This window comes from Wyeomyia smithii, chromosome 2 (genome assembly GCF_029784165.1).
Source record: "Wyeomyia smithii strain HCP4-BCI-WySm-NY-G18 chromosome 2, ASM2978416v1, whole genome shotgun sequence".
NCBI classification, from domain to species: Eukaryota; Metazoa; Arthropoda; class Insecta; order Diptera; family Culicidae; genus Wyeomyia; species Wyeomyia smithii.
In genome coordinates this window covers 246253860-246279460 of record NC_073695.1, presented here as the reverse complement: position 1 = coordinate 246279460, position 25601 = coordinate 246253860, and the positions used below count along the sequence as shown (strand labels likewise).

The window sequence follows — 25601 nt, the reverse complement described above, 5'->3', positions numbered from 1 at the left end:
CAGCCTTTCTCATTCGAACTTATTTTTTGTTTAAAAAGATTTACACGAACATTTCAACTTTCAGAAAAAATACATCTTGATAATATTTGCTGGATTTATTCATCACTCTAAATTACAAATTTTTGGTAGACAACACCTAAACTATACCGAACATTTGAAACATAACATTCAAATAAACATGAATAAACATTAACACATGCAAATAACATAAAATACACTAAAGTCGCTTTTTACGCGGATGATACGTGCCGTGTAAAAAAATCCGGAATCCACGTAAAAAAACCGCGTAAATTCCGGAGTCCGCGTAAAAAAACCGTGTAAATTCCGGAATCAGGGAGAAGAAGCCACGTAAAAAACGCGTAAAAGCGACCTTGTTTCAAATGTATGATGCGATTATTTTTATCGTGATATAAACGAAACGTCACTGTACTCATATTGAGGTTGGACTTGATTACATACAGGCTCAATAAAATTATATATAGACTTGATAATATATTATTTGATAAAATTTCACTTTAGATTCGATTATTTATAGTAGGATTTTTTTTTAAATTTCAAATATAACTTTCTTTTCATAACTTTTGAGCCACGTTTGGGGCCATCCACATACCACGTGGACAGATTTTAAACGATTTTGACCCCCCCCCTCCGTGGACAACTGCTCATATGAATTCTAAGAATTTTCTATGGACCGTGGACATTACACATACCCCCCTCCCCAAGCTGTCCACGTGGTATGTGGATGGCCCCTTTGCTATACCTTTCTAGGAGAAAGGCAAAACGTTTTTGTTTCTTTCAACTCAAAAATTTTCTGATTTCCAGGAAGTCGATTTCAAAAAATAAAATTATGAAACAACACCAAATCTCGACGAGATATTTGGAATAAAAAATGAAAAAAAAAATTATAATGTTTTCATTGGTCAAAAAGGTATTTTGTTTCAGATTATGCAACAGAAGGTTGCAGCGAATGTCTGTCTGTCTGTGGGAATGGAAATATGTGACTAAACCTAGTTCTAGGAAAGAGGCCTGCGGCACGATTGAGCTGCAATTTTGCAAGAGGGTTTTTTTCGAAATGACCTATAGCAAGAGGACTTTTCACCATTCAATAAACTGCGCAACGGTTTAGTTAAACATAACGTGCGTTACACGGTAAGCGGCATCACTAATGATTGTAGGAAAACATTTTCTCGTCCACGTTGTTTCCTCTTGTTCTCCCTCCTCAATATTCTCCCGCATTTATATCTCTTTTACAACGCAGCCCATATTCACTCACGTGAATGCGTCAAACCACTGTTTTTATAAACCCGTTTTGTTGTCATTGATTTAGGTTACTTTTCTCTCAACCTGCCTCTCGCTTTAATATTGTCAAAATTCACTTTCTTTTATCGAAACCGCTCCCCCAGAAGCACTTTCTGCCTAAGTCACTGTGTTGCCAGATAGGTTTATTCTGTATTTCAAAACTAAATTTTCATTTTTTCGGCACATGCGGTTAATTTTGTCCCAAATTTGATAAGTTCACCGTGTTCTTTCTTCTTCTCCTTACACCGTAAGGTAACATGAGTCATTAAATTTTCATCAAACCATTAAATTTGTTTGAAAATTTCTGTCAAATTATTAACCCAAAGAACAACTCAAAAAATGATTATTAGGATTTTTCTGGTTATCACTCTATTTTTTTTCTTTTCTGTAGTAGTGTTGTCAGTTTCCACTCAGTTCTTACTAGCATTAAATCAATCTTTCAATCAAATTAGTTCAACAAAAGTATTAATTGTGTTGTTTGCATTGGTGGCTGTAGGCGGGGGATGAGAGGAAAATAAGCTTCACGTGCCTCTTCAAGCGAGATACTTTTTGAAATAATAGAAACAAAAAACTACGCCATAGTGGTTAAATTGAAAAGTATCTCTTGGGGAGAGTTTTTTCCGCGAAGTGGCTGGAGCCGCTAGAGGTTGTTTGTGAGCAGCATGGAAAACAGTAGCGCTGAGCGTGTGTAAAAAAACATCTTTGTATTTATGTAGAAGAAGAGGAGTAGAAAAAGAAATGGCTAGCGATTCGTTTTGTCGTGAGTAGTAGTAGGAGTAAAATAGTGTCAGTCTTGAACTAACTATTGCGAAGTCGTCCAAAAAGGAAACAAATTGTTAAAAGTTTATAATTTTCACAGATCTGTTAATAGAATTATTTTACTCAAATTTGAAATAAAAATGGCTACACTTTCTAAAAAAATCAAATTAATCAAATGCAGAAACAACCTAACTGGCAACATTTCTGGCCAAAACTGCTGTTGTTTCTGAATTCTTTGACTTAGTTTCTTCAAAAATCAGCTCCAGAGATATAAAGTGGTTCGCACACTTCGTATGGAATGATCCATGAGCTCATACAAATTTTTTAAATTTTTTCTCATAGAAAATAGCAGCAAAATTCGGACTTCTCTCACGGTGGGTGTCCAGCCGCCCAGAGAATTTTCCCTCTATGTTTATTATTATGTATAATATTCGAAAGTTGGCGGCTCTCGGTGACTGGTAACCCTGAGGATAAAAAGTTTCGTAGCAGCAAGGTTACAGAGACCGCTAAAACAATTCGATGTCAACGGACTTGAGCATGGGTTTATTCTGCTTCCCATTTACCCTCGCGTCACGATGAATTTCGAAATACCTCAATTACCTACTCCTTTTTGACAAAAAAAAAACCCTGTTACAGTGAAACTAGCCAGGGGACATCCAAGAAGGCTTGGTATAGTAGAGCAGTAAGCGTGAAAAGGAAGAGTGTGTATGCTTTCAGCACACACATTAGCAAATGCTCGATTTTTTAAGGATCATGAAGTGAATAACTGAACTCGTAATGATTCAATGAAAAATAATCTGGCCGAGTAATGAGTACAAACAACGAGTAAAACCAGACATGCATTTCAGGAAACTTGCGAAACCCCATTTAAAATGTGGTTTTCTGCCACCTAAAAGCTACGCGCGCTCATGGAGAGTTGAAATATTCCCTAAAATCATTACCATTAGTTAAGTTTTACATAAACACATATCACTGGAAAATAAGCGTTGGCGAAGCACTACTTCACGCGTAGACAAACAGCAAAACTATTTGGCGAAGCATTCTGCAAACAAAAACCATCAACCTGCTATGTACACTCAGGTGACGCGACACGAGTTTTTATGTTCACCAATGAGCCACCAGCAGGACTAAACAGCTCCAGTGCCGGTCAGTCCTGATGATGGGGTTCCGACCAGCGACAAAGAACGGTCGCTGTCTCGGAACGAGGTCACTTCATTCCCTCTTCAGTTCGTCCTTCTGGCGTTCCACCGTGGGACCGTTGCTGCTGCTGCTGGGAAGGAAATTCCGATCAATAAGAAGTGGTCTACAACTCCACAAGTTCGTTAACCTAAAAATAAAGCATATCGTGACCGTTTGACTGCGAAAGTAGTAATGTTTTTCGTCCTGATTAGAGTGGAGCTGCTTGTGTTAGTTACAGTTGTAATTGGCCCTGTTTTGGAATCTGACAATTAAAAAATTAGATTTCACGGACTTACGCTACTGCCCTGTGTGATTAATTGAGTGAAACTTTTAATAACATTCAACAGTGTTTGGCAGTAGCATTAGCATGTCGTAATAAATCTAGTTCATATTTTGTTATCAAATCGTGAATGAATGAGTTAATGACAAATTGTTATTAACAAGTTTGGCGTTCACTTTTTCATATACGAGACCAAATCGCATACGGATATAGGTTGAATTTTCCATTTTTTTCTTTCTGTTTCTTTGCAGAAAGTAATGCTTCGGTAGAAACACGATATCAACTAGCGCGAGCTTGAATACCTTCGGGAACGCACCATGCTATGGGTATGAACATGTTCAACCGGAACGATGACAGTTCTACAGTTGGATCGCGATCGCGCTATGGCTACTACTATTCGACGCCATCGCCATCATCATCGATGGAAAACCAAAGGTACAATGAACAGACGAGCCTTTTTGGGGATCCGGTTTTGCCGGCCAGTCGGCATTCGGACCTGCTGGAAGGTGGTGACCTGTACCAGAACCTCAAGAATAACATTGAGCTGTACCACTCGAAGTTGTACAATGAACAGGAAAAGGCACGACAAGCGGAGCGGGATCAACTGTTCAACCAATTTGCCGTGGGCAACCAGCAACGGATGACATCGTCTGCTACAAGCAGCAGTATCAGGAATTCACTTGGCAGCACAACCACGAATCTGGCCAGCGATGCGATTCGTAGGTTCCCGCGAACACAGTCGGCCAGCATTGGTACGGAGTTTAGTGAGAACAGGTGAGGAATTTTTAGTATTCACTTATTATTTGGTCTTGAGATTTTTTTTTATTTTCAATTTTTTATCGAAGATATTTTTCGATTTAGGACTACGTCTTTATTATTATGTTTGACATCTTTCAACAAGACAATTTTTTGTAAAGATCTAGAAAAAATTTGAAGGTCCATTTTCAATTTTTTTATTTTCTATTTATTTTTGTTCAATTTTTAATTTTCTATTATTTCTATTATTTCTATTATTTCTATTATCTATTATCTATTATCTATTATCTATTATCTATTATCTATTATCTATTATCTATTATCTATTATCTATTATCTATTATCTATTATCTATTATCTATTATCTATTATCTATTATCTATTATCTATTATCTATTATCTATTATCTATTATCTATTATCTATTATCTATTATCTATTATCTATTATCTATTATCTATTATCTATTATCTATTATCTATTATCTATTATCTATTATCTATTATCTATTATCTATTATCTATTATCTGTTATCTATTATCTATTATCTATTATCTATTATCTATTATCTATTATCTATCATCTAATATCTATTATCTATTATCTATTTTCTATTATTTTTCTATTTTTTCTTTTCCATTTTGTTTTCTATTTGACTTTCTATTTATTATTTTCTGTTTGCTGCTGTTTCCTAGTTTCTGTTTTATATATTTTATTGTCTGTTTTCTTTTTTCGATTTTTTCTCTCTTATAACTTATTTTCATCTTTTTTTAAAAGTTTTTATGAAAACAATCAAATTAGTCTACATGTTCTCTAGGAGTGACGAACATCTCACATCTTCGGTGGGACAAAACATATTTCGACAATTGAATTAAACTCCTGCCATACCAGCAATCATAATTGAACTCAATATACATTTGCTAATTGCTTCCCCTTCCTTCTTTGGCGGAAAAAACCGTTGTAAATTCAATAACTATTTAACGTTCCCCAATCCTGTGGTTTATAACTGCTTCGCGTTGCCCTAACATTTAGATAAAATATACGATGACCTCTCACGGCACTTAGCAGAGTTTGGCATTTGGCCAAAAGGCCATTGCGGGTGCAACCTTGCCCAGTGGCGTAAAAACACAACTGCTTTGTACGCAAACCACGACACATAATCACTAGTGGATCCCAGAATAGCTCCGCTAGTTAAATTACCGTTCCTTTATCCTCGGGAAAGTTCACCACCGAAACAACAACGAATACATGAAATCGTAGGTAAAGGTGTTCACGTGTTGTTCGAAAGTTATTGAACCCTCAGAATTTATCCCAAGGCGTTTTTCTCTCAAGGATTCTAGCACCAGCTGACGATGGTCGTTACCGGTGCTGTCAGCATAATACTATTATGGTGCGTATTGGATTTCCCCCCACGGCGAAAGTATCGCCTAAACGGTTCTCCCTGAACTTCGCCTCGTTGTCGTAGTCGCTATAATGGGGCCTCGAATGGGGTCCGCAATGGATCTCCAGATGGTAGCGTTCAATGAAAGTTTTTCCTAGTGTTTTATATAAGAATGGAGACAGTAAGGAGGCGAAGACGCCGAACGGTGTCTCATTAGCATAAGCAGAATGAAAATTGTGCTATGGCGTGACCACGCTCCCGCGCCTCGTCTTCGGAACAAACCGTTCGACTAGAGCCTTTTGCCAGTGGGAGAGAACGCAAGGAATTGGAGAGGACCGATATAGGTGAACGCGTGTTTGTGGTTTGTGGAGTAGCAGCATTGACTGGTGGTAACCAGTATGTGATTTATCGATGGTTCTAATTTTTGCTAAAACAATGAAACCGGGTCGCCAGATTTATGGTTACTTTCTCGAAAAAGCTTTAAAGGTGCCCTCATTTTAAAGATAATTTCTAGCACATTTGAAAATTGTTCCGTAGATTTTTTTTTCTGTCTGAGTGCTGAATAATCTTCATACTTTTGGTCGCCAGTGTAGCGAATACATGCCATTTTTTTAACCTGCATTTCATTAACATACATTTCTCGGAACCCGGGAACATTTCGCCGTGATTTCATGTCGTTTCAGTTGTGACATCAGCGGGCTCTTGTGGGTGGCAAAATGTAAATAACAATTTCGGCGTGAAAATAATTCCCACAGGGTGCGGCAGAAAATAACGCTGAAATTTATACTATTTTTTCCAATCTCATCAACTTCTCCAAGCAATAATATCAATATTTTCGAGTTCAGTTATCTTTATAAAGCCCTTTCAGACAAATTTATTCGACGAAACCTCCATTGTTCATTGATAATTTTTGATCAAACCTATCGGGTTAGGCAAGGGAGTGAGAGGTCGCAAAAGCAGGGATAAATTTTCTTTACTTGTAAGTTTTTCTGAAGACTCTTTAGCCATATGAGAATTAGGAACAGTAATTGGTCACTTAGGATTACTTCTTTATGCTATTTTGCAAGTGTAATGTCGCATCGATAATTATCGCTGGCGCTGAACCTATACGATATCATCGATAAGAAGCGATTATTAACATTAACGATAAATATCGATAACTTTTCCATCACTAGTTCAAACACCTTCGCATTTTTCCCTGCCGCACCCTGTAGATGAGCTTCATTTCTAAATTTAACAAGTTGGAATAACGTTCCAAGGAAAACAAACACGTCTATATGTGACAAACGGACTACATAGCTTTCAATTTCCAATACGGTACTAATGGGGAAAATTTTGAGTTGTAGTTGTTTATTACAAAGGTTATTCATAACTAACATTGTTTCTTGGAAAACACACGATTGCGTTTTCGCATGATCAACCAACATATCGAGATGAGTTTGAATCCGTTATGGAACACCAACAATCTTCGAATATTGTATCAACCAGTGGTTAGAATTAAACTGTTGACGAAACAACATTTTTTGTGTGCAAAGTTCAGATTAAGTACTATTGGGTAATTAATGGGTTATATCTACCAAATGCTCAAAAAAGCAAGGCTTCTTTCATGATTTTTTTTTACAGGACATTTGAGATGTAAGGTATATTAATAATATATTATTGGATTGAGCAACTCTTGCAGAATAAAAAAAATATTTTTATTGCTATTTTTGTTACAAAATGGCGGCTGTGCAGCGATTGCCGTGAACCGCTTTTTTAAAAGTTGTTCCGCGGCGAGCAGTAGAAGTCGTGCCCAACTCCACCTATAACCAAAACAAAAATTTTTTCATTATCTACTAAGTGTCGCTAGTGAAGTACACATGATTATATTTTTAGAACTTTTCTTCGCAAAATGGCAACGGTTTGAAAAAAAAAGTTCTGTTTCGACAAAAAAAAATCGACTTTGATTGTTTATAACTTTAGTTGTTGTAAATCAGCCGCTTAAATCGTGTGTACTTCACTAGATAATCTAATGAAGAAGCTACAGTTAAAAATTTCAAGTCAATCGGGTGTCAACTTTTTCAGTTCTACTGCTCGCCGATTTTGAAAACATGGTTTTGAGAAAAAACGCGTTTAAAGTTTCAAAATGCTATAAATCTTAAGAATCGCAGTAACGAAGCCCCTAATAATTTTTTGTATTTCCTGGGTTTTATTTTCCACTTCTTCCTTTTTGTCATCTGATGTATGGCTGCACCTAGCCTCTTTCGCGATGTCGGACATGCGATGCTTAGCGACTTTGACACAGTTGGCGCCCGATCCCACGCAAAACTCAAACTTGTCACTCATATTTAAGTACTTTTGAATATAACTCACAGTTAAAAAGTATAGAAAAACTCAAAAAAAGAATGTACACAACGAGAACGGCTGATCGACCAAACAAAGGGAAATTGTGAGTAAACACGTTCTGTAGAGACGCTATAACGGTCGAAATTTGATGCAGAGACCTCTATACTTCAAATTTGAAACACGATAACGATCGTAGGTAACTTCTGCTAGTTTACAAAGCCTCGAAATAAAAAGAAAAACGAGCATCGCCAAATTAAATGAAAAATGTGATTTTGGAGTATAAAAGTTGTCCGGTAAACACTGATTTAAACGAACTTTGAGTTTAGATCTGTACTTAGGCGATGTAGATTTTGATCCTTGGATAGTTTAAGCATAATTTAGGCCAATAAAAATAAATGGCGAAAAAAATTTTTTTTTTGGTAGATATAACCCCTTAAGGTCTGCTGATTGTAAAAGTGATTTTCTTTGCTACAATTTCTATCGAATTTCAAAAACTATGTGTTTGCTTTACAACATATCAAAATTTTGAAACAGTTATTTGGGAATTTGGAACAAAACCAAAATTTGCACATGTATAGGTACATTAATAATAAATAAAACAAATAATAAGTTTTGTTGAAATTAGTGTTGGTGAAGATGTTCATCATTAAATTTTTTTGAAATGCAAAATAGAACAAATCTTAGACCAAAACACATATTTTTGGTGCTCAAACGGGCCTTCTTTTATTTGCTCGTGCAGTTTGCCAAAACCTATGTTTCATAATTTTTTGTCCCGAAATAGTAAATGCTGAGTTTAGATTATTACTTGCACGAGCTGTCCTTACAAATCTTACCTTTCAGCTGGTCTTACAAAATCTTAAGAACCAGACTTAAATAAAAAACCTAAATTAATCCACCTAGCGGTCAGACCCAGCCTTTCTCATTCGAACTTTTATTTGTAAAAATAGATTTACATGAACGCTTCAATCCAATAAATGTATATTCACTCTTTAGGTTCTAAAATATTGATGTTGTAATCTATACATATAAAAAAATGTAGTTCCGTCTGTCTGTTTGATCCATATAGTCTCGAAAACTACCGAACCGATCGACGTGAAAATTTGTATGTAGGAGTTTTTGGTCCCGATAAAGGTAAATAGTTTGAGGCCCCTCCTTCTTCTGGAAAGGAGGGGTCCAATACAAATGAAACATAAATTTCTGCACAACTCAAGGACAAACCAAGCAAATGAAACCAAATTTGGTATGTGGATGTTTTAAAGGGTAACAAATATGTCCACAATAGTTCGACGCCCATTCCTCTTCTGGAAGCACATGTTTCTGCACAAATTTCTGCACATCTCGCGAACTAGTGAACTGAATGGGACCATATTTGGCAGGTGAATGATTTTAGTGTTAACAAATATGTTCCATGATCGACCTCAGCCAACATTTTGGATTGTAAGATGGCAACTTCCGGTTTCTGGAAAAAAGCCAAAAATGGACGATTTTCACCCAATGTAATAATATTCGGATAAAGAATGATACACAGGAGCTAAAATGGACCACAGATACCATTTTGTATTCTAAGATGGCGACTTCCGATTTCGGAAAAACAGCGGCAAATTACCAAATACCATCCCATATGAGTATTTCTGGAATCGTAATGATTATGAATACCATTATGAATTGTAGGATGGCAACTTGTGGTTTCTGGAAAACAGCCAAAAATGGCCGATTTCCGTCTAACATGAGTATCTCCGGATCTAGAATGATACATAGCAGCTGAAATCCACCGCAGATCTCATTTTAGATTCTAGGTTGGCGACTTCCGGTTCCTGGGAAATAGCCGAAAATGATCGAATTACACCCAATATGGGTGTTTCTTCAGCCAGAATGACGCTCAGAGGCCAGAAATTATCTTAAATACCAGTTTGAATCCAAGATGGCGACTTCCGGTTTGTGAAAAACAGCCTAAAATAACCAAATACCATCCAATATGAGTATCTCTGGAACCAGAATGATGCAATGAGCTAACAATTGACCTCAGGCACCATTTTGAATCGCTGAATGGCAACTTATAGGAAACAGTCGAAAATGACCAAATAATACTCAATATGGATGTTTCCGTAATCGAGATGATGCATACAAGCCAAACATTGACCCTTGACACCATTTTGAATTTAAAGACGACCACTTTTAGTTTCTGGAAAACACCCAAAATAACTAAATACCTCCCAATATGAGTATTTCCGGTGTCAGATTGATGCCAGAAAATCTGCTGAAAATGACCGAATACCACCCAATATGAATATATGCAGAATTAAGGTGATGTACAGAATCCAAAAGTCGAGGATGTTGTCATTTCGATAAAACCAATCATTTCAAACGATTTGTTATTAGACTTTGATCATATCCTATGGCCGATTCGTCGTGCATTTTCAGACTTTAAACACATCGCAAGAAATCAATGAATTTGGAACATTCAAATAGTACGATACCACATTTAAATTTTGTTGAGGCCACATATATCGATCAAAGCAGGTATAGTTTTAAATAGTCTTCGAATTTCTTTTCTTTCCATAACTTTTGAGCCACATATCAAATTGTTATGAAGTTTGTTATTTGTTAGTTCGAGAGATGACTCGTTCGTATGACACTAGTTATGTATAAATAAGCCATGTTATCTTTGTGATAATAGACTTTCGTTGTTGTTAACGCTATATTAGGACTATCACCCTAAAAGGGAACATCGAATGTAACTCTACACAACTCCACACCACACAAAGAGAAACTCATTATTTTATTCGCTCTCTTTACTGTAAGCTAGATCGAAAGAATATTTCATCCTCACTCGAATAAAGTACGTTATAGACACAACACCATACATCTAATTCTCTATCGCGATCAATAAAGATTAGAGCAGAAAGTGACCACGTTGTTCAGTGGAACAAGATAGTGTCGAATTTTTGACTCTGTGATATCACGATCGGTCCTGCATCCAACTTTAACCACCATCCGGAGAACCAGCATTTCGCCCGTACATTAATGGTCCTTCGAACCGGATTGTGGTAAATTAGCGCCAACAAGGGTACCGTCGTATGAGCACATGCGACCCGGTGATATTTCGACATTCAATCAGTTTCGACGATTACTGCTCATCTCGACATTCTACCAACGTGCTCAATCTACAACCACGATATCAGGTCCGCAGAGTGGAGTTATTTGTGAAGTTTTCGATTATTCATCCTCCAATTCGCTGGGACACACATCGGCGTGGCTTGGGTTGAGAACAATAGGCTGGTAGCGTGAGTTCAATAGCTCAATAGAAGGTGCACGAAATAAATTGCTGCATGCTAGTTTCACTTAGATGTAAGGTGTTTTTCGCTATCAAATTATAAATTTGCGAATTGTAGGGGAGTATAAAAATATTGTAATGACATCTTTACGAGAAATGACCAAAATCGAACGAGGGCTTGAAGATTCGTTGTCTAACCTCGAACAATTTGTTAGCGGCTTCGACAAAAACCGAGATCAATCGAAAATCAGTTCGCGTCTGGATCGGTTGGAAGGTTTATTTAGCGAGTTTCGAACCAATCGAGCTAAAATAGAATCGCGACAAGAGCAAGACTTGGATTTAAAGAGTGATGCATCCGATCCAAAAGAGAAGCAAGTGAAACTGGACGTCGATGCTGCGAATAAATCCAACCGTTTGAGTTTTGAGAATAGGTATTTCGACTTAAAAGACTTTCTGCTGTCTCACCTAGCCAAACCGACTGCTATAGCTGCTCCCTCTCCCGTATCCTTGCCCTGCCAACCGTTAGCATCTCGAATCCACCTCCCAGTTTTCAAAATCCCTTCTTTTGATGGCAGTGTAAAGGATTGGCTTAGTTTTCGTGATGCTTCCCAGAGCATGATCGATAAGGAACCGTCGCTAACCGCTTTCGACAAGTTTAATTATCTGTTAACCGTGCTTACTAAGGATGCCAGGACGTTAGTAGAATCGATAAAGGTAACCGCCGCGAATTACGAAGTGGCTTGGTCGATGCTGCAGGAGCGGTTTGAAAACAAAAAGATAATCGCCCGCACATTGATTGACGGTTTTCTGGAAGCGGAACCGATGAGAAAAGAGTCTTTCGACGCCTTAGTTCACCTCATCGACTCTTTTGAACGCAATTTACTTCAGTTAAAAAAGCTTGGTTTGCAACCTGAAGAATGGTCTCATCTTCTCGCTCATTTGTTATACAGACGACTTGACTCAGACACTCAGCGACATTGGGAACGCACACACAAGAGCCGTGAGGTGCCGAGGTATGAAGAGTTGTTAAAATTTTTACGTGAACATCTCGCTACCCTTCAACCACTTTCCGAATCGAAACAGCGCAATCGCGATCATCGTCATGAAACGGTGAAACTTCCGTCGAGACCGAGAATTGAATCAACTCTTACAACAACTGCAGTAACAAATAAGCCGTGCCCTTTCTGCCAAAAACCGTCCCATTCTCCCTTTAAATGCGATTCCTTCCAAAAATTGAATCCCAACCAAAGTCTTGAAACAGTTAAGCGAATGGGTCTTTGCATAAATTGCCTCTCCTCTTCCCACATGGTACGGGCGTGTTCTAGCTCAGCATGTCGCGTGTGTGGTAACAAGCATCACACCATGCTACACATTCGACCGTCGAATAAGTCTCAAGCTCAAAGGCATGAGTCAAACCAGACGCAGACAACCGTTACACCCCCGAATCGTGCCAATGACGCTACAAACTATATCGAGTCTCCACCACAATCGCAAACTTTCGCTACGTCGCAAATGTTGTTGAAGCCTATGCAACCCAAATTACCCCAAGTCGCAGCGCTGTATTTCTTTCGACGGCAGTTGTTAAATTGGCAGACTACAAGGGAAACACTCTTTTGGCTCGAATTCTCTTAGATTGCTGTTCAGAACGAAATTTGATAAGTGAACAACTCGCTCAAAAATTGATGCTTCGTAGACAGGACGATCCACTTTCGTTTCAAGGTGTTAGTTCAACTCCTGCCAAATCCAAACAGTCTGCAATGGTTAAGGTGTTATCTCGCTGCTCTGATTACTGTACTGATTTACGATTCCACATCCTTCCTGAATTTAAACCAATCATCCCATCGAACCGTGTTCCAGTCTCGACCTGGAAAATACCATCATCTCTGTGCTTAGCCGATCCGCACTTTTATGAGCCACATCGAATTGATGCAATCATTGGAGCTGAGGTGTATTACCATTTATTGCTAGGCGGTTTTGTGACACTAGGAGTGAGTATGCCGATTCTGAAAGAGACCGTTTTTGGCTGGATTGTGTCGGGAAAATGTGACACCACTCCGGATCAGCAAACCGCGTTGACAATGGTTTGCAGCAACGCCGAACTCGAACACCAACTTACTCGCTTTTGGGAGCTCGAATCTTGCCATTCTGAAAATGCTCTTTCGATAGAGGAACGTTTATGTGAAGCGCATTTCTCTAACACAACTTTTCGTGATTCCTCTGGACGTTTTGTTGTTTCACTCCCGAAAAAGGAAACAATTCTCGCTCAGCTCGGTGACTCGTATGCAACAGCACTTCGCCGATACTTGTCTTTGGAACGTCGTTTGCAAGCAAAACCATTACTGAAAAAGGCATATGCATCATTTATCAGGGAGTATGAACTGCTTGGACATATGTCGCCTGTAGATCCAACCAAGGATAGTCTTCTCCAAACCAATCCATACTACATGCCCCACCACTGTATTGAAAGGCCAGACAGTGCAACCACGAAACTTCGAGTGGTTTTCGACGCATCTTGCGCTACTGACACAGGATTATCACTAAATGATGCTCTATTTGTTGGTCACAACGAACAAGACGATCTATACAGCATCATTCTTCGCTTTCGTCGTCATCGGTATGCCGTCGTAGCCGATTTAGAAAAAATGTACCGGCAGGTGTTAGTACATCCTTCAGACCGTCACCTGCAACGTATCCTCTGGCGTGATTCTCCTACCGACCCAATTCAGTGTTACGAACTTTTAACCGTTACATACGGCACCGCGTCAGCGCCATTTCTGGTAACGCGTTGTCTGCAACAGTTAGCAACAGAAGGGAAATCGACCCACTCAAGGGCTGCTAAAGCTTTGTTTAAGAATTTCTATATAGACGATCTACTTGGCGGTACCGATACAGAGGAAGAAGGAACGGAGCTTTGCAGTCAACTTATTGCACTTCTGCAATCGGCAGGATTCAACTTGCACAAATGGGCTTCCAATAACCCAAACATAATTAAAAATATTCCTGCTGAGCTCCGAGAAAACCGCGACGTATTAGAAATTGATTCTTCGTCATCTCCAGTAAAAACCCTTGGTCTTTTGTGGCAACCGTTCGAAGATGTCTTTCGTTTTAAGGTACCAGAGTGGCCGGAAAGGAGCGCAATCACAAAGCGCTCAGTACTGTCGGATGCTGCCAGATTGTTCGACCCGTTAGGGTTGTTGGGCCCAACTGTGTTGATATCGAAACTTTTTATGCAACGATTATGGGCTTTGAAACTTGCGTGGGATGTTCCATTGGATGAACCCTTACAAAGGTCCTGGAAAGAGTTCTGCGAGGACCTAGAGATTCTACGTACCTTTTCCGTACCACGATGGGCAGCTCCTTGTATCAGTGAAACAAACTTAGAACTGCATGGGTTCTGTGACGCATCGGAACGCGCATACGGTGCGTGTCTCTTCTTACGTACAGTAACTGCCACCGGAACGATTACCGTTCACCTCCTGACCGCTAAATCAAAGGTAGCTCCCTTAAACTCTGGGAAGAAACGACAAATCTCCTTACCAAGACTGGAATTATCAGCAGCTCTTTTATTAAGCCACTTATACGAAAGGGTACAAGAAGCATTACAAGTGTCCGGTCGATCGTATTTTTGGACAGATTCAATGATTGTCGTCCATTGGCTGGCGGCAACACCAAGTCGATGGAAGAAATTTGTAGCAAACCAGGTTGCAGAAATCCAGCATATCACGGCAGCTGGCACATGGGGACACGTAGCGGGAACCGAAAACCCAGCAGATGCGATTTCACGCGGAATGCCAGCCTCTCAACTCGTCGAATACAATCCCTGGTGGCATGGGCCTGCTTGGTTAAGCCAATCCTGCAGGTTTTGGCCTACTCTACTCAGAACTACCGACGATCTCTTCGAAGCAGACCACTTGGAGGAAAAGGTCGTTACTTCGTTACCTGTTGTTGACACCAGTAGTATTTTCGGTATTAAATCGTCCTTTACTGAACTCATACGCATGGTTGCCTACATACGAAGATTCTCTTACAATTCGAAAAAAGGGAACAGAAACCTAAGAATAACTGGACCCTTTTCCACAAGCGAACTTGAAGCATCTTTACGGAACCTTGTTCAATTATCACAGCAGGAATCTTTTCCGGATGAAATACGGTCAATTCAAACAAATGGCCAAGTTAAATCTACGTCCAAGATAAAGGCATTATCACCAATCCTTGTGAATGATATTCTACGTGTGCGCGGTCGCTTGCGCAACGCCTTAGTTTCGTATGATCAGAAACAACCGATGATTTTAGACAGTAAGCATCCTTTAACACTTCTCATTGCGAGACATTATCACATCAATTTGTTACATGCTGGGCCGCAGCTCTTAATGTCAGCACTGCGTCAAAGATTTTGGCCAATTCGACTTCGCAATCTTGCTCGAAATGTAGTGCATCAATGCATCACTTGCTTTCGATGCAAACCCACCGTATCGAACCAACTTATGGCAGATCTTCCGCCAGCTCGTGTGTCTCCTACACTTCCATTCCTAAATGCAGGTGTGGATTTCTGTGGCCCCTTCCATTTGAAGCCACCTCATCGAAAGGCTGCCCCACAAAAATGCTATGTAGCAGTATTCGTCTGCATGTCAACGAAGGCCGTACATTTAGAGCTCGTTAGCGATCTTTCGGCGGATTCGTTTCTCGCATCACTAAAACGATTTACGGCAAGGCGTGGGATTCCAAAATCCATTTTCAGCGACAACGCCACCAACTTTGTCGGTACTCATCGCATTTTGAACGAATTTGCCCAACTGTTCCGTTCACAACAAACTCGAGAGCATGTAGCCAACCAGTGCTCGAATCAGGGCATTCAGTTCCAGTTCATACCACCAAGATCACCTCATTTCGGAGGACTGTGGGAGGCTGCTGTAAAGTCTCTCAAAACCCATCTCTACCGAACCCTCAAGACTGCACTCGTAACAACCGAGCAAATGCTGACGCTTCTGAGTCAAGTGGAAGCTTGTTTGAACTCCAGACCGTTGACGCCTATGAGTAATCATCCCGATGATATGGACGTTTTGACACCTGGCCACTTTTTGGTACACCGCCCTCTAACAGCCATCCCGGAGCCATCATATGAGGAAATACCAGCTAATCGATTGTCACAGTGGCAAACCATTCAAGAATATCTGCGTCGCCTGTGGAAACGTTGGTCCACCGAATATCTCTCTGGTCTTCAACAAAGAACGCGGTGGACCCATGAACGAGATAATATCCGAATTGGAACGATGGTGTTACTGCGAGAAGACAATTTGCCACCCATGAAGTGGAGATTCGGTCGAGTGCTAGAAGTTTCTCCTGGAAGGGACGGCCACATTAGAGTCATCAAAGTTCAGACCAAGGACGGCATCTATCAACGAGCAATCACTCGAGTATGTGTTTTGCCTATACAGGACAACCCCCCAGCGACGTTCCAGTAGTTCGAGGTTCCAGATAACTAACAAGGCAATGTTGGATGGGAGAGGGCCTTAGGGTCCTCTCACAAGTTAAGTAGCTAGTTTCCATCAATTTATTCCAGACTATGGTTTCTCCATCTAAAGTCGCCGCGTTTTTGACAGATACCTTGGGGATTGACCAACCGGCTTGGTAACGAGATCCAACCTGTCAACCCACAACCGTTGGTCGAGGAACATCGATGCAGAAGGACATTTCGATCAGTGGGCCCCGAGAGGACCTGTACCGCAATCCGATACAACCGGCGAAGAAAACCGAGAACGCATACCTCAACTCAGGCAGAAACCGACAATTATTCCTATACTACTGATTCAAACATTATTATAATTGTAAATTTAAATTAAATTTCAATGGTGGGCGGAATGTTAACGCTATATTAGGACTATCACCCTAAAAGGGAACATCGAATGTAACTCTACACAACTCCACACCACACAAAGAGAAACTCATTATTTTATTCGCTCTATTTACTGTAAGCTAGATCGAAAGAATATTTCATTCTCACTCGAATAAAGTACGTTATAGACACAACACCATACATCTAATTCTCTATCGCGATCAATAAAGATTAGAGCAGAAAGTGACCACGTTGTTCAGTGGAACAAGATAGTGTCGAATTTTTGACTCTGTGATATCACGATCGGTCCTGCATCCAACTTTAACCACCATCCGGAGAACCAGCATTTCGCCCGTACAGTTGTTTTATTAACAATTTAATACAAAACGGTTGCTTAAGTTTGATTACAATCAAATGAAATGGGAACGTATAGGGCAGCCAAAATTTGAAACCACGTGTTCAATCATAATTCATTAGTTAACCCTTAACAAGCCCGCTCATCTGATATTAATATTGATCAAATCGGTTGTGTAGTTTCTGAGATAATGAAGTTTCGTGATTTTCACATTTCGGTACTTTACAGACGAAGTTACATATCGATTACAGTAAAATTCAATAGGGTGTTACGAGGCAGCTAGACTTATTAGTTGACACTAATTTTGTGGAAATCGGGTTAGCCATCTCTGAGAAAAGTGAGTGAGTTCAAGTAGTCTTCGGAATATGTTCCTTTTCATAGCTGGATTTCACATTTTTAAACATAACAGGCAAAGTAATAGTCTGATCGCAAAACAAATCAATAGGGTCTTATGGGGCAACTAGACCTTCCATGTGACACCGATTTTATTAAAATCGGTTCAGTCATCTCTGAGAAACATGAGTGAGATTAAGCAGTCTTCAAAACACGTTTCTTGTCATAACTTTTGAACCACCAGTCCAATCTTTATGACATTTAAAAGTTAAAGGTATTTCAGGTAGCCTGTTCATTTGAATCTAATTTTGTTCAAATCGGTTGAATGGTTTTCGAGATAATGATGTTTCATGATTTTTACATTTTGATACATAACCTCTAAACTAAAAATTCGATTACAATGAAATTTAGTAGGGTCTTATGGGACAACGAGACCTTTCATTTGCAATTAATTTCATGAAAATCGGTCCAGCCACCTCTGAGAAAAGTGAGTGAGAATAAAAATCTGCACATACACACACACATACAGAAAATGCTCAGCTCGTCGAGCTGAGTCGAGTGATATATGCCATTCGGCCCTTTGGAGCACTTTTATATTTTCGGTTTTGCAAGTGATTGCTATACCTTTCTAGGAGAAAGGCAAAAACTATGGTCATTAGGCATTAGGTCATTAGGAAAAAAATAGTATAATTATCCATTTAGTTGATTAGTTCTCGAGATGTGCAGAAATTTGTATTTCATTTGTATGTAACCCCTCCTTTCCAGAAAATGGAGAGGCGTTTAACTATTATGGACATATTTGTTACCTCTTAAAACATCCACATGCCAAATTCGGTTTTATTTGCTTGGTTTGTTCTTGAATTGTGCAGAAATTCATGTTTCATTTGTATGAGACCCCTCCCTTCCAGAAGAGGGAGGGGTCTCAAACTATTATAGGAACCTTTATCGGCACCAAAAACCCCTACATACAAATTTTGACGTCGATCGGTTCGGTAGTTTTCGAGCCTACATGGATCAGACAGACAGACAGACTGAACTGCATTTTTATATGAATAGATTACAGCAATATTTTAGAACCTGAAGAGTGAATATACATTTATTGGATTGAAGCGTTCATGTAAATCTAATTTTACAAATAAAATTTTGAATGAGAAAGGCTGGGTCTGACCGCTAGGTGGAATAATTTAGGTTTTTTTATTCTTTCGGAAAAAACTGATATGTGTCCCAATTCACGTGGTTTATGGAGCTACTTGTCACTACAATACTTTCTCATATGACAAAATTATCTACAGTAGAATACTAACAATTTGACAACAAAATAATAATTTTGGCCGTAAATCTTAATTTTCCGACCATTGTGGATTATGCAGCAGAAGTAGCAGTACGCTGAAACTAAATCATACGGTAATCCCTAATGCTCTTTAGTGATGAATGTAGATAAAGGAACCTAATCATTCTAATATGTCGACCCATATCGATTTTTATTGGAATCTACGGTATTTTTACGTGTGTTGGCATTTGACGTGTGTAAGCATTGAAATCTGATTATAAGAAGATTGATTTCTGTATGCATGACATAACAAATTGAAGTGTAAAACACTTGATTTTGAGCTGTGAACTGAAACACAAATGTATTCCACGTAGATATGAAATATTTCATCTATCAGCACAGATGTAAGTGGAATCCACTTGGCAGTAACGTGTCGATTTTTTACAGTGTAGTGCAAAATTTGCTCGCACACGGACAATGTGCAAATAGCTTACTGTAGACAGATAAAAAGCACACCGAGTGCGGCAGGAAACAGTATCCGATGAAAAAAAAAGCAGATGGTAGCTGTTGTGAAGGCATCAGGAAAAGTGCTGATTAACTACTAATCGAAACGGAATTCGGTTTTTGTTTAATGATTGGGGGCAATTGTTCCAATACGAACACTGTCCTTCTCAAGACAAACAAATCTACATTTAAAAATTTGGTTATACACATAGTATAAACCAAGCTAACACAAGCTTGAAGAAATATACTCTGTTCGGTGGTGGTAAACCGATCAGAAGGACAAAACAAAAATGAAACAAATGCTGTTAGTTTTCTTATGCGAAAAACCTATCAGGCTGTGTTTTCAATTTGATCCCGTTAAGTGTTAAAAAAAAAAACAAAAATTATTCTACTAGTATCAAACCCATATCGAACTTTGTTAGTAACGTATCAGCTTTCTAACAAAATATGATAGCATGTAGAACAGGTTGATAACAACCATTGTTACTAATAACATGGTTTGATACAGACGAAATGTTTGTAGTTTTGGTTCATAACAACTTCATTTCAGGGTTTGTTATGGTATCTCGATCAGATTAATAATTGATGTCAAAAGCGTATGGAAAAATACAAATTCGTTTCAAAATATGTTATTTGTATCTCGTGGAGATAGATTCTTGAAATTTTTTAGGCATGCTTTTCTGATCGGGAATTGCTCTAACACTGGCACATTGTTTCTCTACAGGACAAATAGGATTGAAAATTGAACAGTTGATTTTCTCCTTCCTATATTATATACTGTCTAATAAATGGTGGTGATAGCTTGAATATTGGCACAGTGTCCTTTACTCAACAGAATGGAAATAAAATTTGCAGAATGGAAATAAAATTTGCATTTGAAAAGTTAATAATTTTATTTTTATTCCTTACGCTTCTTTTTCCCACAGCCTTTTTAACAGCCGTCACTCGACATCTATCAATGGCAAATAAAAAAAGAGATGAAAAATGTCTCCGGTGGATTCGGGCTGTCACCGAAACGCACTGTTTGTGTAGTGCAGACACGAATGTCTGTATAAAAAAACAGCTTTTTCTCTTTTCTACTCAGTGATGCCACATATACAGATTTATCTGTATTTATACAGATTTTTTACGTATATTTTATGCAGATATCTGTATATACAGATTACAGATTTTCTGGAAATAATACAGATTCATACACATTTATTGATTTTCATGTGGTCGCAAATAAAACTTTTTTATATAGTTGAAAAACAAAATGAACTCAGACGCTGTTGAGCGTGTCGGAGGTTTTATTTTATTTATATGCTACGCGTAAGCGTGTGCATGAATGAATCACGGGATATATGTTAAACAATCTATATTGTATTTTTTTTCCCGAGAAGGATAACTCCAGTACGTATGCTGATTTTTATACAGATTTTTTTAAATCTTACCAAGGTAACAAGATTTTTTGCGCTTCAAAATACAAATTTTTGCGTTCAAATAATGCCGAATCGACACACGAAGTACATTTATCGTATCCTCTTGCAATGCTCTGTTGCCAATACGTTCTCAATGTGACTACCGGACTGCTAGCATGGATACAATACAAACAGTAACAGAGCCTCTGTTATAGAGGACGTATTCTGAGAAACAGTAGAAAAAGACTGTACCATTGGAATACCTGCTTAAAGCAGGTATTAGACGAAGCGAACATTTGCTACTTTTGGTACGAATTTTATTTGCACAAAATAAAATCCGTACTAAAAATAGCAAATGTTTGCTTCGTCGAATGCCTGCTTTATAATTTTAATTTTTGGAATATAACTACACATTTGAGTAGGCGAGCCAGAGCTGCGTGCTGTTCAATAAATTAACTGTGTCTGGGCTAAATTTATCATAGACCTACACCGTGATAATAAAAAAACTCAGTGAGCATAACACAGTGAGCATAGCGCAGAGCCCTACGCAAACGCTACAGAATACTTTATTGAGGAAACAGTAAGAAAAATTTTCAACCAGCTAGAAGTTTCATCATAGTGCCCTTATCAATGAGCAATAAATGTGCGCTATCTATATTTTATCAGTTGCAATCGAGAAAGTCTCTTTGCGGGAGCTTTATGCGCTTACTCTTCACAATACAAGCTTTCTGATGTTGCGTATTTTGCTTTCTTTACACAATGTGCATTTGCTTCCAGCGTGCGAAAAAAACAATCAACTCATCCGTTTTTTTTTTCAACATGCTTCGGTGTTCTTTGCAAATCATATGAGCCTCTTTGTTACACACGATGAGTGTGCCAAGACTGGTGGACGCTTTGCACTCGGCAACGGATATACTGGGCGGAGGACCTGAGCATGCTGCGTGCAAGCGGCCGGTACTGGGGGTAATGGAAGCATATTGGCCGGAGAATCGAAAGGCAACCGGATCGGATTGTGCCTGATTTTCGTCGGTCCAATTCTGGTACGGCAGAACACAGTTTCTGACTGTTTAATGATTGTGGGTTATTGTTCCAATACAAACACTGTCCTTCTCAGGACAAACAAATCTACAATTGAAAAGTTAATGAATATAGTGGTAGGTATAGACCAAATTGACACGAGCTTGTAAAAACATTATTTCATTTGTGATGGTTATAGCTCGAGAACTGGCACACTGTTCTCTACAGAACAAATAGGATTGAAAATAGAACAGTTGATTTTCTCCTTTCTATAATATAAGCCGTTACAGCCCAAATGCAGAAATGCTCACAAGCAGGTATTCCAATGGTACAGTCTTTTTTTACTGTCTTCTCAGAATACGTCCTCTGTTACTGTTTGTATCCGTGCTAGCAGTCCGGTAGTCACATTGAGAACGTATTGGCAACAGAGCATTGCAAGAGGATACGATAAATGTACTTCGTTTGTCGATTCGGCATTATTTAAAGGATGTCTTCGGGATAGCGAATGTAGAAGAGAGAAAAAGCTGTTTTTTATACAGACATTCATGTCCGCACTACACAAACAGTGCGTTTCGGTGACAGCCCGAATCCACCGGAGACATTTTTCATCTCTTTTTTGATTTGCCATTGATAGATGTCGGGTGATGGCTGTTAAAAAAGGGTTTTGGGAAGAAGAAGCGTAAGGAGTAAAATACAGACTACTCGGCAACTCACCGACAGCCTTTGTGCAAAGAAAAGCGAACTCGGCAATAGAGCGGCTGTGTGCTGAAGGATGTGTTTATCACATACGGAATGTTATATACAACCATACATCCCATCGTCGACATGGGAATAAGGTGAACGGCAAGTAAAAACATTCGTGTATGGGGAACTAGACGGTAACGTTATAGTCGCAATAGATATCTGTCGGCTGTTTTTATTTTGCCAATACCACTGCTGTCATAGAGGGACGCGCATGAACTATGCCAACGCTTCCGTTTGCCGTGAGAGTGTAGGGAGGAGTTATGTGCTGAATTGGTCGTTACATTGAGACCTCATAATATTAAAGTGGTGTTAAAATTGGAACCAATGGCTTTGGGAAGTAACAATGAGGTAGATGTTAATTTTAGTTTTCTACTTTCTTGCTCCTTATGTTGTGTGTTAATGAATGATAGCTCTTCGTTGTCCTACATCAAAGAATGCGATTGTGTGTCAGAAATAACCTACTTTTATCTTTACCTCAAAAAGAATGACAAACAAATGAAAAGGGTGTATTTTTTATGAAAATTTCCGATTTCAGCAGCAGGCCAATGATAAAACCGTCTTCGTGGCATACAAATTTTTGGCACCTGGCGTCTACCTGCTCATCTACCTGCACCGTGGTGTCGTGGTATGAATATTACAATGATGCAGGGCCCTGGCCCTGGAGATCGGATTGGTTCGCAGGTTTCGGATACTGCAAATGCCTCTAAATGTAGAGGCCGGATGCGAATAAGGACCCCAAGGTGTGAGTAAGCACTCCCGAAAAAGTAGTGGAAACGAAGGCAGGGTGTGAGGGGCTCCATAATGGGCTTTACCAAATCTTCAGAATATGCGCTCTCAAAGGCGGTTGATGTCGCCATAAGCATCTAGCCAAAACAGACACAAACACTGTCTGATTGAAAATCAGCGGCTGAAATAAAAAACGCCTTTTCTCCGAAAGTTACACCTAAGATGGCCAATCACCTGCTGTCTAGGAAATCTTCAAATCGTTACAGAAACAGAAAGGAATAGATCACGGACTGGATTTTTGACAACAAGTTTTAGCATGAAAACCCGGAGACGAGTCGGAGCATGGAATTCACAGACCTCTGTTCAACAAGCTGGCTCAAATAACTAGGGAGGCTATTCATTTCAAGCTAGAGATCCTAGGATTGAGCGAATTGGCCGAGCACTGGTGAACACAAGCTGCCATCCGGGCAAGTCCTGCTACATTTTGGCATACGAGGCAAGAACGCATTGGCTTCTTTATTGTACGATGTTTTTCGTCGCCTTGGTGATGCCAGGACTAATGTCAGAAAGCCCCTAAAGGACCGAAAAGGTCAGTTATTGATAGATTGAACAGATCACGAGGCATACTGCCACAAGGCATAACGGACGCGAGGCCGAATGCGATGTTGTACGATTTCATGAGATCCAATTATGTTGTTCAGGTGCAAATATATTCCTAAAGAGTTTAAGTTGGGTATAATACTTTTCTTGAAATCTTGCGGCGAAGAAGCATAATCGAGGGCAAGGAAACGAGGCGGCACTAAGCCGCCGTGGTTCCCGCAGTCCGAGCCGGCCACCGACCCGCCGTCGGAAGCGGCGGCCTCTCACACCCAAACGACTGATCTACTTGTTTGCTAGGTCTACTCAAACAGAGTTTTCTTCCCTTAGTTAAGTCCGAACGAGCGGTAGCGAGCATTCGCTCGAACAGCGTGTCGGCCGGAGGCCGCGAGTGTATTGCTTTCCAAATGACACTTTGAAGTGAAATACATGTTATTGAAAGAGGGCTGTGATGATGATGACGACAATAACATATTCCGCATCACTTCCCCTTGGCCTTGTGTCCATTCGGCCCCGCGTCCATTCGGCCTCGCTTCTATTCGGCCTAGCGTCCATTCAGCCTCGCGTCAATTCGGCCTCGAGTCCGTTCGGCCTCGCGTCCATATGCCTCGTGTCCGTATGCCTGCCGTCAATTATGCCTAGCGTACTATGCCTCGCGTCCGTATGCCTTGCGTCTGTATGCTTAACCGGGTGTCATCGTATAACGCTTTAAGTACTCTGCACTGTGTTCCTTCAGAGGATTCAAGAAAAGATCTACGCTACACTTCGACGGCAACAAGTTGAACTCCGTGTTGGATGATCATGTGTGGACCACATAATAACGCAGTCTGGAGCAAGTCAACGCATTCCAGGACTCTCTTTTGGTGGTATTCGATGATCTCGAAAAACCTTTTGACCGTCTCAACCATAAAAACGTTAAGTTCCAGAGAAGCATTCCATCGAAGCACAGAACGAGGCATTCTCGGGTAATGTCGAGTTACTGGTGGAGTGAGGCAAGGATGCATATTCTCAGCACTGCTCTTTCTCATCGTAATGTAAGAGATATTACCTGTAGCGATTGACAGTATACTGAACCGATATAAAATATGAACTTTATGAACGTTCCGCGTTCATCGCCGGTGTTGTCAAATTGAGATTGGAAATCGTAATTGGAAGGGGATTAGGTATACACCGCAACGGAGTGCAAACTGAATCAGCAAAGAAGCACTTGACTGAATTTCACAAGGATAGCGGAGAAGAGGCCGACGAAAATCTTAACTGGCGTGAACTAAAGCGAAAGTGACTGATAGTCGACAGTGGAGATTTTCCTGCACGGCCTGAGGAGACGGATGATCGACGTAAGTCTTTTTGCTTGCGCGTAGTTACAGTCGACCAAAGAAATATGTTCATCATTCATAGAGCTGTCGGTGTGAAATCCGAGATCATATTCGCAGTTCTAGCCCGTACAATTGTGTGCAAATTTTAGGCGATTGTAAGCTGACTCGTACGGTTGTGTACGGCTTTTTAAGCAAATTTTTCATGGTGTCCTGTGTACTCAAGAGTTAATTTGTGAACTGAAAGAAAACACAGT

At 39.6% G+C, this 25601-nt stretch overlaps 1 protein-coding gene across 1 annotated transcript in view; it reads left to right on the top strand.

The window, feature by feature from the left end:
- LOC129723467 (protein stum) overlaps nucleotides 1-25601 on the top strand; it is a 107276-nt gene that overhangs the window by 28030 nt on the left and 53645 nt on the right. Inside the window, exon 2 of the mRNA XM_055677700.1 lies at nucleotides 3769-4291. Within this exon, the coding sequence (XP_055533675.1) occupies nucleotides 3840-4291 (452 nt within the window). The 5' untranslated portion in view covers nucleotides 3769-3839. The remainder of the gene's footprint in view (nucleotides 1-3768; nucleotides 4292-25601) is intronic.